Below are 12,567 nucleotides of genomic sequence, written 5' to 3'. Positions count from 1 at the left end.
TAGTGCTTTTCAAAACACTTGGCGTCCCTGCTGTATGGATGTGTCACTGTGAGATGACAACGGGATTTGCTGGGAATGTGGGCCACTATTGTATCCGCCTTACGTAACCACGTGGAGTGGTGGAAATGGGCGAGCAGCCTGGAAGGTAGGCAGTGGGCAGCCCTGACTCCGCGGAGCCATGAAGGCCGCGCAGGTCTTCCAGAAGATGTGGATCCAGGCAGTTAAAAAGTTGGAGAGCTGGAAAGGCCGTGTGAGTCCTCTCTAAGCTTTCCCCTTTCTTTCCTGCTCTTTCTATGCCGGAGGGGAGGGGAGGGGAGCCGAGCCCTTCACACAGTGGTACAGTGAGTCCTTTATCCTCAGATTTATTTGTGTCTTGGCAGCTTCTAGTAACAAATTGTGAGATTGCAGAATGCGGTTTGCAGTCAATGGTAGAATTTTAAATACTGGTCTTATTTTGAGCAGTCCTAGGTGAAACTGATAGCCGCTCGCTGGATTTGTGAGTCAGAGACTCTGCCGTTTCCCATGTGTTGGGAATCTCAGCGAGCTTGGCTTCTTGGGTACAGATTAGCAAAGTGCTTTGTGTGTTAGAGCATTTTGTGTTTGGGATCAAACATTTAACCTTCTTATCCTGTAGAAGACCATGTGCCAATGTCAGGGCTTTCACATCACAGGGGAGATTTCTTGCATTACTTTTAGCCCACAGGGTATTGTAACATGGACGGGCATTTGCTGTGTGGCTTGGATTATGATAAAAATGTGTCCTTAATAAACATCTTGAGATGAATCTTAGTTGTCTCTGTCACTGTGAAGCAGCAATGTATGGTCAGGGAGCTTCAAAGTTGCCTGTTCAGGATCATTACAGGCAGTCAAGACTTAGTTATCTACCCGCAGTTGGTTCTAAATGTTTCTTTTTGTGTGTGTTGGGAGGCAGAGTGAACATGTGTGTGCACTCCGCTTGTGTGTGGAGTCTGGGCTCACTTGCCAGTATTGTTCCTCAGGAGCTGGATTTTGAGACAGGGTCTCATAGAGCCTGGAGCTTGCGAGACTGGCTAGCCATCAGGCCCCCATTACCCCTCTGTCTTCACCTCCCCAGGTCTGGGATCACCAGGTGGTTTTACCTACATTCTAGGGATTGAATCAGGTCCTCGTGTTCGTGCAGTGAGCCCTTTGGCCAACAGAACTCTCTTCCCACTCTTAAAGGGTAGTTACCCATTTGGTGAAGTGTTTCCCAAGAAAATGAACCCTATAAAAGGCATAAAAATAACAGATTGAATAAGTCTTGGCATTAGTTCAGGGTCATTCTTAAAATAACTTCTACAAAGCTTCTTCTTTACGATAATCCACAAAGCTCCTAACTTTCCATGGCTTCTAGGAATGACTGTTCTAATATGGAGGAGGTTACCATTAATGTTCCTTCCATGGGAAGTAATGTGATCAGAGAAAATCACAGAAAGCACATGGCAGCTGGCTTCCGGTGGATGGAATCTTATTTCTGACCTTGACAAGGGACCCTGGGCCTATAGATGGGTCCAGATTTTTCAGGTGATTGAAGTTGCAGATCCTTCTGTGATTTAATCTGCTCAAGATTCTATGCCGCCTTCAACTTTCTAATAAAGGAAAGAGAGGTGCTGAAGAGTCTTGAACACCCCGGGCTCCCCCACACCCAGTGCTTGCCCCCATCTGTACCCACTGCACGTGTCTTTCTTGTTGTCCTTGTCGCTCTCACACTGTGGACACTGCTCCTACCTGCCTCCTCCTCCCAGGAGAAGTTGTTACACGCTCCTTTGCCCCTTGTGAAATTGAAATCGTATTCAAACTTCTGGGACCAGATGCTGCCTTGGGTGTTAGAGCCTTAGCTGGAAGTTGAGCACCCCTTGCTGCCCCTACCCCTACCCTCGGCACTTTTGAACTTATGAAATGATCGGTAGCTACAAAATAGGTATGGAAGGCATAATGTATAGCAAATATTCCAAGTTCATCGCGTTCTCTCGTCCCCACCAAAGCATAAAACTCAGTTCTCTTGTGTCCCACCCCCTTCTCCTTCCCTGGCTGCTTCACCTTCAGTTTTGTGTTACGTTCCTTTGCTTTTTTCCCCTTCTTTTGAGATGGGTTCTCACTACGTAGCCCTGACTGCTCTGAAGCTCACAGAGTGAGTGCTGTGATTAAAGTCATGTGTCATCTTGACCGGTGACCAGCCTGCTGTCTTTTATTATTAAAGAGAAAAACTGAGCTGGGAGGGTAACTCAGTGGTAGAACAAGTGCCTCGGATGTGCAAGGCCCTGAGTTTGATCCCCAGCATGGCAAAAGAAAGGAAGACCCTCCCTCCCCTACAGAAACCCCAAGCCAAAGCAAAATAAAAACAGTGCTCATGCTAAACAAACAATTTGGGAGGGTTGCTCCATAGTGTCTTCGTCTTCCTTTGACAATGTTTGCGTATTGCGTTGTGTGGACACATGTATGTTCTTAGCTTCAGCACCCTGCTATGCCGCCACCCCCCGCCCCACGTCCCCCGCCGCCCCCACGCCACCCAGCGCCACGCACTCTGATAGCCAAGGCTTTGCCTACCCCTCCTATGCCTTTTGTATCTTTCTGACCCTAGATCTAATATGAATTGTAGCTTTTTAATCTTTGAGAAGTCTGATCTCTGGGAGACAGATGGTATTAGCCGTGGGAATGTCCCAGAATTGAGCACACGGGGCTGGGGTGTGCAGGGGGGTGGCAGGAGGGAGGACAAGAGTCACAAATGCCTCTCAGTCTAAGTAATCAGTTAAGTCATTTGACAGGAGGCTACTTCATCTTTCTTCTGTGCAAACAGAATTGCGGTTTCCTAACTCTGTGCTTCCCAAGGGGGTCGGTTATCTGATCAAGTGGATCTGTTGGCATCATCGTCTTTGGCTCTGAGCGCCTCTGTCCCAATGTTAGGAGTCTGAGCAGGGAGAAAGCCCATAGTATTTCGATATTTTTCAGCACCTCTTCATCTCTATAATTATCAGTGCATGGTTAGCCTCCTGAAGCTTTAAAAAAAAAAAGTTTAATTTTATAAGCATTGGTGTGAGGGTGTCAGATCACCTGGAATTGGAGTTACAGACAGTTGTGAGATGCCATGTGGGTGCCAGGAATTGAACCTGGGTCCTCTGGAAGAATAGACAGTACTCTTAACCACCGAACCATCTCTCCAGCCGCTTGCTGTTTTGTTTTTGTTTTTTTCTTGACAGGGTTTCTCTGTGTAGCCTTGGCTGTCCTGGACTCACTTTGTAGACAAGGCTGGCTTCGCATCTGTCTTGTCTCTACCTCCCTGAGTGCAGCCATCGATCCCTCAGTTTGTTTCTTGTAACTTTCGTGTGTGTGTGTGTGTGTGTGTGTGTGTGTGTGTGTGTGTACACATACATGCACGTGTGCATGTAAACTGTGAACTCGGGTTTCTTACATCTCTTGGAATTCTTGCTTCCAAAGCCTTGGTTTAAACATGTCCCTTGGAGAGGATCCTTGCATTTTCAATGTGGTGGCATTACCAGTGCCACTTTGGCATGTTTTGGGAGGATGTACAGTCACTTGCCATAATTGGACTCACTTCCAAACCTGAATACAGGCCCCTTGATAGGGATTCTCCAGAGCGATAATTTCTAGTTATTTCCATAATACTCATGAACCAGGCTAGTTTCTCAGGAGTCCCTATGTGGAAGTATTTTCCCTTCTGCTGTCTCTCCTCTGATCTCCCACTCCTTTAGGTCTGTCTGTAGGCAGGTCTGTCTGTAGCTTTGTGATTTCTCCACCTTTCTAGCTCTCTTAAAGACAGCCTGCATTTAACGGATGGCCAGTCTTGAAGAAGCACCACTGTATTAAGGGTCTCCCTGGATATCTCTTAGAACTGTGTTAACAGAGGAAGTCCCAGGCATGTGTTCTACGCCATCTGTTGCTGACAGAAAGCCAGGAGACCACACAGTTCACTCAATTTGACACACACCCTATTATTACAAGGCCAAGGGTTTCTTAAGATGTAGAAAACTGGCCAAAAATCATTTTTGACAGGAGAGAGAGAAATGGGAGAATATATTTAAATGCAATTAAAATTTTATTATATTTAAAATGGGTGTGTGTGTGTGTGGGGGGGGGGCGGCGGGGGAGATATCATGATGAGTGGATGCTCATCATGCCATGGTGCATGTGTGGAAGTCGTTGGACAACTTTCAGAAGTTGGCTCTCTTTTCCCACTATGTTGGTCCTAGGAATTGAACCCTGGTTGTTATGCTTGGCAACAAGCACTTTTACCTGCTGGGCCATCGTGCTGGTCCCCAAGTAAGATGTTATATAAAAAGTCTCCTAACAATGGTGTTTCAAAGAGGTTGTCAACTGGCTCACTACTTACCACTTAGTCTCTTTTTAGAGCCTCTGACCATGTCTTTCATTTACTCTCTTAGTAGCAGGACTATCATGTCCTAGAAGGTCTTATACAACTATAACCAGTGTAATATTTTGAGCAAATGCCTGCATTTTTTTTTAAAGCATGTAGAGTTAAACAGTTTTATATCTGGCTTTGGGGTGTCTGGTGTTCACTCAAGTTGTCTTTGCTGCCACACAGGGCCCAGGCATGGAGGAGCTGATATGGGAGCAATACACCGTGACCCTGCAGAAGGTGAGTTCTGCACGGTCTGTGCATCCTCCTCTTGGCCTTGGTGTCTCCCAGGTCATCATCTTTCTCACTTTTGCCTACACAGTCTTGTTTTTTAATCTGTCTGAGGTGGGCAGCGCATCCCTGCAACTGGCTGGCAGGAATGAGCTTGTCCCAGAGAGTCACATGCTCTTGTGCTTTTGATCAGATGCTGCTTACTATACAACACTTCAGGGGATGCTTCTCTCCTCAGAGAGAAAGACTGTGAAAGGGAAGAGGGAATGAAAGTAACCTGTGCCTGCTTGAGGACGTTGAAGTAACATTTCCCAGTGGTCACACCCTTCCTTCTCGATCTCACCCTCCCTTCTGGTGTTTGAGGTGGGAATTGAACTTATGCCCCCTCACATGCTGAGAACACAAGAGGCCCTTGGTCCAGTCCACTGGCCTATATACCCTCTCCCCACCTGGTCTATAATGACCTATCTTTTAATAGTAGTAAGTCCGCAGTAAAGGTGAAAAGACTGGCTTATAAGTCAAGAGGTTCAGTGTGTGTGTGTGTGTGTGTGTGTGTGTGTGTGTGTGTGTGTGTCTGTCTGTCTGTCTGTCTGTCTGTCTGTCTGTCTGTCTGTCTATCTATCTATCTATCTATCTATCTATCTATCTGCATCTGCCTGTCTATGGAGATGAGAAGCCAACCTTGGGTGGTTTTCCTAAGGTGTGTTTTATGTTACTTTTTGAGACAGGATCTGTCAGTGGCCTGGAGCTTAGTATTTAGTCTAGCTTGGCTGGCCAGTGGGCTCTAAAGCTACACCTGCCTCCACCTCTCCTGCTGGCCTTTTGAATACACTATAAAGTCAGTTTCTTTGACTTGTTTTGTTTTTCTTTTTTCTTGTTTTAAAAACCTAGGCTCCTGATATATGTGTGCGTGTAATTTATTATTATGTATACAATGCTCTGCCTGCATGTGCACTTGCACACCAGAAGAGGGCACCAGATCATATTATAGATGGTTGTGAGGCGCTATGTAGTTGCTGGGAATTGAACTCAGGACCTCTGGAAGAATTCTCCAGCACCTCCTCCCCCCAATATATTTTTAAAGGAGTGGAGTTAACCACAAAAAGAGTTTCTGTCTATGAACTAGTAAGATACTGAGTGAGTAAAGTATTTGTCACATAATTGCAGGAGCCTGAGTTGTGTCCCTGGCACCCTTGTAAAATGATGGCCTTGCTGGTGCATGCGTACAGTTCCAGGACTGGGAAGGCAGAGACAGGTAGATCCCTGGGGTTTGCTGACCAGCCGGCCGGCCAAGTCCACTGAGCAAGCTCCAGGCCAGTGAGAGCCATTGTCTCCAAAACCTCAGAAAATGGTGGATAGTGCCTGAAGAATGAGGGTGCCCTCTGGCTTCCACATGCACACACATGTATTCTACACACACACACACACACACACACACACACACACACAGACACACACACACACACACACACACTACCTATCCGTACCCCCTCCACACAAAAAGTTTCTGTTTACTCCTTGCTTTGGGTTGAAAGTAAAATGCTACATATATTTATTTGTTTTTTAAAGCCACTCCACAGATTCTACCTTTTAAAAACAAACTTTTTATTGAATTGCGAATTTCACATCATGCACCCCAGTCATCTCCCCATCTTTCCATATCTATCCTTCACTCTTGCAGCTCCCCCCATTAAAAGAAAGCAAGCAAAAAATCCCAATGTAGAACCTGCGGTGTGGCATGTGTGTCACACAGTATACCTGTTGCCCAGACAGCTTTTCTTACAAATGTTCATTGCAATGAGTCATTGGTCTGGTTCGAGGCCTCTGGCTTCTGCCGCACTGTCCATACTGGGTCCTCACTGAGACTCCTCTCAGATGTCCTGTTGTTGTCCTGGGCCGGTGAGATCCTGCAGCTTTGTTCTGGAGGACCAGCCACTTCACCGGCTCCTGGAGTTCATAGATGGGGTACATGTTGGGATGGGTCTGGGTCATAGCTGAATTGGCCAGCTTGACGGCTCTCCCATGTTCATGCCAGTGGGGGCCAACTCTCTGACACTGCCCAGGTCCACGCCCTCAGGGATAGCTTACCTGGGCCCCCACCCCCAGGGCCAGCTCTCCTATGCTGTCCAGAGAAGGGGTGGGGTCAGCTCTCCCAAGTCCTGCAACCAGTGAGAGCAGGGACCAGCTCTGCCCAGCCCTCAGATGTCAATATATTCCTAGATGGGGGACATCTGAATGGCCTCTGGTTATAACTGTTGTAGTTAATATTACCTGTACGGCCTAATAATGTTTATTATCAGGCCTATAATTATTATTACAGCAGTATAACCCGCTAGCAATCAGTTAAGACACAGACGCCTGATATATTTCAAAACAGCCTTGGTTAATTAACCTGGGGCAGGGCAGATATCAATCCTCTAAACTACTTCCCATAGTGGGGCATCTGCTTCTAATCATTTCTTTCTTTCTTTTTTCTTCTAATAATTTCTGTCAAGCTACTTCTCATCTATAATCCCAAATACTTGCTAATGTTCTTCATCTGGGCCAAATCCTCCATCCACGCTGGCCATGTGCTCCTCTTCCACCTAACCCATGATGGTGCGCCTCCTTCTCCTCTCTCTCCTTCCCAAGATTCTTTCTGTCTCCCCCCAAGCCTGGGAACCTAAGCCACGCCCATCTCATTTGCCCTGCTCAGCTGTTACCGCTTTTTTATTAATTAGCATCAAAATACATCAGACCAACAGATAACAGACCGCCCACTGCTGCAGGGCCACAGACCTAGACCTGGCCTTTAGGGGCAACATGGGCCAAGACTCCACCACAGCCTCAGCATCACCAACTACTCACATCAGGCTGCTCCTCACTACCCTGGAGTCTCCAGTTCCCCGCCTCTCCATTGTGCCCACTGTTCTGCTTCTCTTTCTCTTCCATCTCTCCATCACTTACTCCCTCTCTCTTCTTAGTGGCTCCCAGGACTTATGGGTGTCTGGGGATGTTCTAAGCATTCTGTGCCCCACCCCTGTGGCACCAGATGGGAGTTGTCTTCAGAAGTTACCCTTTTGTTGTTGTTGGGGTTGCTTTTTGTTTTGTTTTTGAAGATAAGGTTTCCCTATGTACCAGAGCCCTGGTTGTAGAGCAGGCTGGCTTGCCTACTGGAATTATAGGCATCTCACATTTGTCTAAAGATAGACTTTATAAACACAGTTTCACGCAGAACCAGTTTTTATTGAAGTTGTTCCAGCTCAGGCCAAAGGATGCTGTGAGAGGGTCTACCTGGTGTTAGAACAGCACATCTGTCGTGAGACAGCAGACAGTCCCCTTCTCCTGCCTCTTGAGATAACGTCAGCCTGGGCCTGTCAATCTTTTCCACGTTCCAGGAGGCTGCCCCCTTAGATACAAAGCAATTTCCCTTTAGGAATCTGTCAGCTGACCTCAGGGCGGCTTTATTTGGTTTTTCATTTGTTTCTGTAAGCCCATCTGTTCCCGGGCTGTCTCTGCTTATTGATTTGACCTTTATTTTATTGAGTGCTTGTAATAAATCCTGAAAGCCACTTATAGAGGGATTTTTTCATTTTTTTTCCCCCCCTAATTCCAATGAACAGGATTCCAAAAGAGGATTTGGAATTGCAGTGTCCGGAGGCAGAGACAACCCGCACTTTGAAAATGGGGAAACGTCCATCGTCATTTCTGATGTGCTCCCAGGGGGACCCGCTGATGGCTTGCTTCAGTAAGTGTCCTCACTCCCCTCCCCCACCCCTGCCAGCCCTGCAGGTTGACAACGGATGTGTGTTTTGATGATTGTGTGTGTTTACATCTGAAGCCTTGAGTGAGAATTCCGATCACAGCTAATACGGTATGCTTTAGCAGTCACTAGGCTTTGGGGAACATGCAAATGTGGAGGGAAGAGGGAGTCCCTGTGTGTGGATCCTCCCACCCCATAGGAAGGTAGTTAGAACCATCACTTGAGGGCTTTGGAACCTTATAGCATTTCTGTGAAACCCCTGCCCCCAACCTCCCCCCCACCCCCACCCCTTCATTCTTGACTTTGCTGACACTGTCTGTGGGCTGGGCTGGTCTCCAGTTCCCCACACAGGCCAGGATGACTTTGAATTCTAATTCTCCTGCCTCTGCTTCCCACGAGCTGGATTTACAGACCTGTGCCACGGCACCCAGCTTATGCAGTGCTGGGGATTGGGCCCAGGGCTTCATGTCTGCTAGACAAGCATACCAACTGAGTGACATTCTCAGTCCCTGGGGACCATTTCCGAACCTGTAGCTTATGTCACCATAACAAAGCACTCGAGAAAATAACTTAAAGGAAGCACTTACTTATTTTGGTTCACAGTTTCAGAGGGCTTTGTCTGTCCGGGTGAAGAGAATGTGGTAGAACAGAGCAGCTCACAGCACGGTGGCTGGGAACAGAGCGTGGGAAAGACAGGGACAGCACCTGCCCTTTCTGGCTTTCTCCTTTAGTTCCTCAAGCACATAGGATGGGTCACCCACATTCAGGGTAGGTCTATCCCACCTCGATTCTCTTGAAAACATCCCCACAGACACAGCCAAGAGTGGCCTTTACTAACCTTCTTGGCGCCTTTCAGTCCAGCCAAGTTGACAGAACTGAACCCTCAGTTCCCACACTTCTCTTTATATATGTCCTAGTACACATTGCTTTGGGATTCAGTGAAGATGGTTAGCATGTACTAGGGTCATGGGCTAATCTTTAGCCGTACCCGTCTCCAACAAAAACCCAGCGAACAACTCCTCTCCACAGAATTTAATAGTGGGAAAATTCCTGATAGTTAAATCTAAGTTATCTAACTGCCAGCCTTCTGTTCTGATGAGATAACCCCACTTTAAAAGATGGATTCTGAATCCTATCGGGAAAGAATCTAAAGGTAACTGTGTGGCTGCGTGGGCCAGGTTACTCGAAAGTCGAATTTGTGTGAGATTTAATGTCTGTGTTCCTATCTTATTAGTTGGCAGTCTTATCAAAGTTAGTCTTTTATTTATATTAGTATAAAATTTTTTTTTTTTTGTTTTGAGACAGGGTTTCTCTGTGTCCCCTTGGCTGTCCTGGACTCACTTTGTAGACCAGGCTGGAATGAAACTCACAGCTATCTGCCTCTGCCTCCTGACTGCTGGGATTAAAGGCATGTGCCACCACACTCAGCGTTAGACTAATATAAAACTTTAATTAAGATGACTTTGGATGAGCCTAAAAGTTTTTTTCTCCCCTGTGATTTTAATGTTCCTTTGAGAATCTTGAGGCAAAGAAGCTAGGCCTGGCCTTTAATCTCAGCACTTGGGAGGCAGAGGCAGGAAGATCTCCGTGAGTTCGAGGCCAGCTTGGACTACAGAGCGAGTTCCAGGACAGCCAGAGCTGCTACACAGAGAAAACCTGTCTAGGAAAAAAAAAAAAAAAAGGAAGAAGAAGAAGAGGAGGAGGAGGAGGAGGAGGAAGAGGAGGAGGAGGAGGAGGAGGAGGAGGAGGAGAAGAAGAAGAAGAAGAAGAAGAAGAAGAAGAAGAAGAAGAAGAAGAAGAAGAAGAAAGAAGAAACAGCAGCAGCAGCAGCGCGGCCTGATTGTGCACATTTATAATCTATGTATTCATGAGCTGGAACTAGACACAGAACGACCAGTAGATTAAGGCCATGGTTGGCTGAGCAGTGAATTAAAGCGCAGATTGGGCTACACAAGACTCTTCTCAAGACAGAAAAGGAATCCGAGACAAGCTTTGACCTCTTTTCCTGCAGACATTGCTCAAATGATTACATGAGGGATTGCGCCTTGCTGTGTCTTTCAGCGTACACAACCAATATGGAGTTCCTCTTGCTGTCCTGACTGTTTCATGGTTTCTGGAAACAACCCCGTGGTGTGGGTAGGACAGGCCTTTTACACATACATGGTGGTTCTTAGTAAAAGCCCGGAAGCTGAGTGTGTGGCTTCTGGTTCCTTTCCTCTGACGAGCTCAGACCAGGTTAGCCTGACTTGTGTGAGCCGCTCCCCCTGAGCCCCTTAGTAAGCCTCCTAGGCTCATTTGCTGCTTCTGTTCCTCTCCCCAGTGTTCTAGATGACTTGCCATGAGTTTCTGTGACTGATGTTTGTTCCTCCTTTACAGAGAAAACGACAGGGTGGTCATGGTCAACGGCACCCCCATGGAGGATGTGCCTCATTCCTTTGCCGTTCAGCAGCTTAGGAAAAGTGGGAAGGTCGCAGCCATTGTAAGTCCTGGGATGGCACGCCATGCACATAGATACATGCAAGCCGACAGCCTTACACATCGACTGTAAATAAACACTTTTTAAAAGAAAATCTTCAAAAATTTTAGAATATTTTTTTGTTCAATCAGAGCCTAAAGGAGAGGTGGTTCTGTGGTTACGAGCCCGTATTATATTGATCTTGCAGAAGACCTGAGTTTAATTCAGTAACATTTGTTTTCTGAGCATTTGGCAGAGTTATGTAACCCAGGGCCAGCATTCTTTTTGCAGCCTCGATGTTACAGATGTGGCAAAGCTGTGTCTGAGTTACCCCCCCCCCCCCCCCCCCCACCCCAGGAAGGTTGCAAGCACCCCTACTTATTTATTGCTGCGCGCGTCTCCTAAGAATAGGGCTATCTCGTCATCAAATCTAAGACCACCAGTAACTCTGCAGCGCCATCTGATATCCATTCCACGTCTCAAGATGCCGAGGATGAGCCTTCCTGGATCCAACTGTCCTCCTTGCGCTTGCTTATCTCCTCAGACACTTTTTGTCTAGATGGGGTACCTTTCCCCTGCTCTTCTGTAACATGTGCAGGAGTGCCTCGTTTCCTGGCTTTTCACTTGACGTTTATGAACTGACTGGAGCCTTTGGGGGCTTTTCTTACTGGGTCAGAAGTGGATTTTGAAGTGTTCAATATACACAGCTGCCGTCATTTTTTTCCTCTCTTCTAATTTTGTAAGGCTTGTTGTCCTTGGTTCCAGAGAGGGGTTTTGGAGGGTTGGCAGGGATACAGGTGTTTAAGGGATGTAGTTTTTGCTTGTATATATGACCCCCCCCCCCATCCCCTCACATACACTGAGTATTGAGAGGGACAATTTTATTGAAACTGGAACCAAGCCCACTGCCTTCCCAGTTGTCTCTGTTTGCGCTGTTATGCATCTGCATCTACTCTCTTTGTCTGAACAGGTGGTCAAGAGGCCCCGGAAGGTTCAGGTGGCTCCGCTTCAGGGCAGCCCTCCTCTCAGTCATGATGACCGAGGTTTTGAGGTGATAGATGAATTTGATGGCAGAAGTTTCCGCAGCGGCTACAGCGAGAGGAGCCGGTACAGCAGCCACGATATGCTCAGCCACAGCTGGGAGGACAGTAGGGAAAGAGGGCGTCCCCAGCATCGCACACAGAGCCAGGAGCGGGAGCGCAGCCGTGGCCGGAGCCTGGAACGGGGCCTGGACCACGAAGACTATGGGAGCAGGCGTGAGCGCAGCCGTGGCCGGAGCCTGGAACGGGGCCTGGACCATGACTTTGTATCCCGGGACCACAGCCGTGGCCGCAGCGTTGACAGGGACTATGACAGAGACTATGAACGCACCCATCACCAAGCCTATGAGCCTGACTACGAACGGGGGTATAGCCCATCATACGACCGCAGAGCCCAGGCCGAGGCCCATTACTGAGCGCAGCCGTAGCCGCGAACACCTACGCTCCCGCAGCCCTAGCCCTGAGCCTAGATCCCGTCAGGAGCACAGGGGCCAACATGATCCTGAGAGGCCCATCGGGGTCCTTCTGACCAAAAACAAGGCAAATGAAGGTAGGCACATGTGATATGGGAATGAAAGCCGTACCTGCCAGCATCACCTGGTGCTCACCTGGCACCTGCCAGTGTTGAGCACCCACCTGAACCGGATGGCACTCGCGAGCTTATTTATGCCTCACCGCCATAGGAGAAACAGAGAGACACAGTAGG

General features: G+C 47.8%; 1 protein-coding gene across 1 annotated transcript in view; it reads left to right on the top strand.

Moving 5' to 3' along the window:
• The window catches only part of LOC127189440 (tight junction protein ZO-2-like), a 77,951-nt gene that overhangs the window by 30,957 nt on the left and 34,427 nt on the right, over positions 1–12,567 (top strand). The window contains 5 exon segments of the mRNA XM_051146268.1: positions 4,580–4,633; positions 8,227–8,351; positions 10,743–10,845; positions 11,792–12,274; positions 12,276–12,411. Coding sequence (XP_051002225.1) covers positions 4,580–4,633; positions 8,227–8,351; positions 10,743–10,845; positions 11,792–12,274; positions 12,276–12,411 — 901 coding nt within the window.

Source organism: Acomys russatus, chromosome 5 (genome assembly GCF_903995435.1).
Source record: "Acomys russatus chromosome 5, mAcoRus1.1, whole genome shotgun sequence".
NCBI classification, from domain to species: Eukaryota; Metazoa; Chordata; class Mammalia; order Rodentia; family Muridae; genus Acomys; species Acomys russatus.
The sequence above is the reverse complement of the archived record's forward strand: the minus strand, read 5'-3'. Positions and strand labels throughout refer to the sequence as shown.